We start from the raw sequence: 1604 nt of genomic DNA, 5'->3' as shown, positions 1-1604 counted from the left end.
GCTAACGTTAGAATCAATTAAGTAAGCTGTCATATTTGTATAACACCAAATATATATAATAAAAAAGAAGAAGAGTGAAATCTAAGAAGTTGTAACTCTTTAGTGTTTGGAAGCAATTAAACGAAAATCATAATTTGTATCTTCTTAAGAGAGTTTAATAATTTTCCATACCAATAATTAAAGCTTGCTGATCAAACAAGAAAATGTGGAACCCACCTTTGCTTCTTCCTTTTTTATCATTTATATTTTTTTAAATTAAATCAACAAAATGACACTAAACATACATACGTGTACATATTTATTTCCCCACATTAAGCAACACCAAAATGAAAACAAATATAAACAACTTTGCAAAAACCAGTCTTCTTCTTCAACATTTCTCATCTTACTTCACTATCTTTGTACAATATTACAAAATTATAATTATTTACTTTTTTTAACAAAAAAATAGAAAAGAAAAAAAGTCTACCATTAATGAACGCGCCGTCACTTGACGTCATCTGAGTCCACCATACAGCTCATACAGTAGACTTCTCAGCACTTTTAGCCGTTTGTTTCGCCACCGCGTGCATGTTAGCATTGAACAGCGCTTTATTATATCTTACGCGTACACCGCCACGTCTTTACCAAGTTCTATTGGCGCCACCGACTTAGCCTGACCCGAACCCGTAACTGCAGCAAACCGGGTCGAGAAATCCCGAAACCCGCCGTATTCCTCTTCCTCAAAATTACAATTATGCCCCGGACCCTCGTCGAAGTTGAGGGAGTAACTCAAGGGGTCGTATTGGAATTTCCCATGCCGAGCTCCGCCACCGCTGCCGCCGCTGCTTTTGTTCCTATTTAACCGCCGAATAAAAGTCTTCCACTTGGGTCCGGCGACGATCTCCGACCACTCTCTTAGCTTCTTGAAAGCACGAACCCCCCGGTACCACCAGTGATGATCGCTTTCGATGGCCCGGATTCGCTCCCACCAGACCAATCTGCCGTTGGAGGAACGACGTGACCTGAAACATGGGAGAAAGAAGCAGGAGCAGCGCGAGTCGGCGAAGTGCGTGTTGCTTCTACCATCCCCGAACGATTCCGGATCCGCACGGGTCATCATCTCTGGGTCTTGCTCCGCCATGGATACCGATATTGAGTAGTTTCTTTCCACTGAGCTTAGATAGATACGTTTAGCAGCCGTGCTCTCTCTCTCTCTCTTAGGGCTTTTCCGTTCTGTCGCGTGAATTTGTGATTATAATACGTGTTAATAAACGAAAGATTGTAACGGAAATATCAAAGCGACCGGGAAAGCCAGTTTCTTATTATTATTTTTTATTTTATTTTTATGAGAGATACTATTATTGTATTTCATGTAAATTAATTTTCGTTATAAACTATCTAGTTGATTACCTATTTTTTATATATAATAATTTATCGCACTATGCTTTTATATTAAATTGGTTCACCAACCTTTAAATATCATATTTTACAATCTACTTTATGTTTTTCCCCTCAATTTTTACCAAGTTAATTATAACGTTTTTTTATATTAGGATTAAAAAAGGTTAAGATAATATTACATTTTGCGGGTTGTAATTTGCTCCTCACAAGTAATGTGTGGG

The 1604-nt window shown here is 38.2% G+C and overlaps 1 protein-coding gene across 1 annotated transcript; it reads right to left on the bottom strand.

The window, feature by feature from the left end:
* Positions 1-269: 269 nt before the first annotated feature.
* LOC133830359 (uncharacterized) lies at positions 270-1320 on the bottom strand. The gene has a single exon (XM_062260329.1). It carries the CDS (start codon positions 1121-1123, stop codon positions 602-604), a length of 522 nt encoding a protein of 173 aa, XP_062116313.1. The 5' UTR covers positions 1124-1320; the 3' UTR covers positions 270-601.
* Positions 1321-1604: the final 284 nt, after the last annotated feature.

This window comes from Humulus lupulus, chromosome 4 (assembly GCF_963169125.1).
Source record: "Humulus lupulus chromosome 4, drHumLupu1.1, whole genome shotgun sequence".
NCBI lineage: Eukaryota > Viridiplantae > Streptophyta > Magnoliopsida > Rosales > Cannabaceae > Humulus > Humulus lupulus.
The sequence above is the reverse complement of the archived record's forward strand: the minus strand, read 5'-3'. Positions and strand labels throughout refer to the sequence as shown.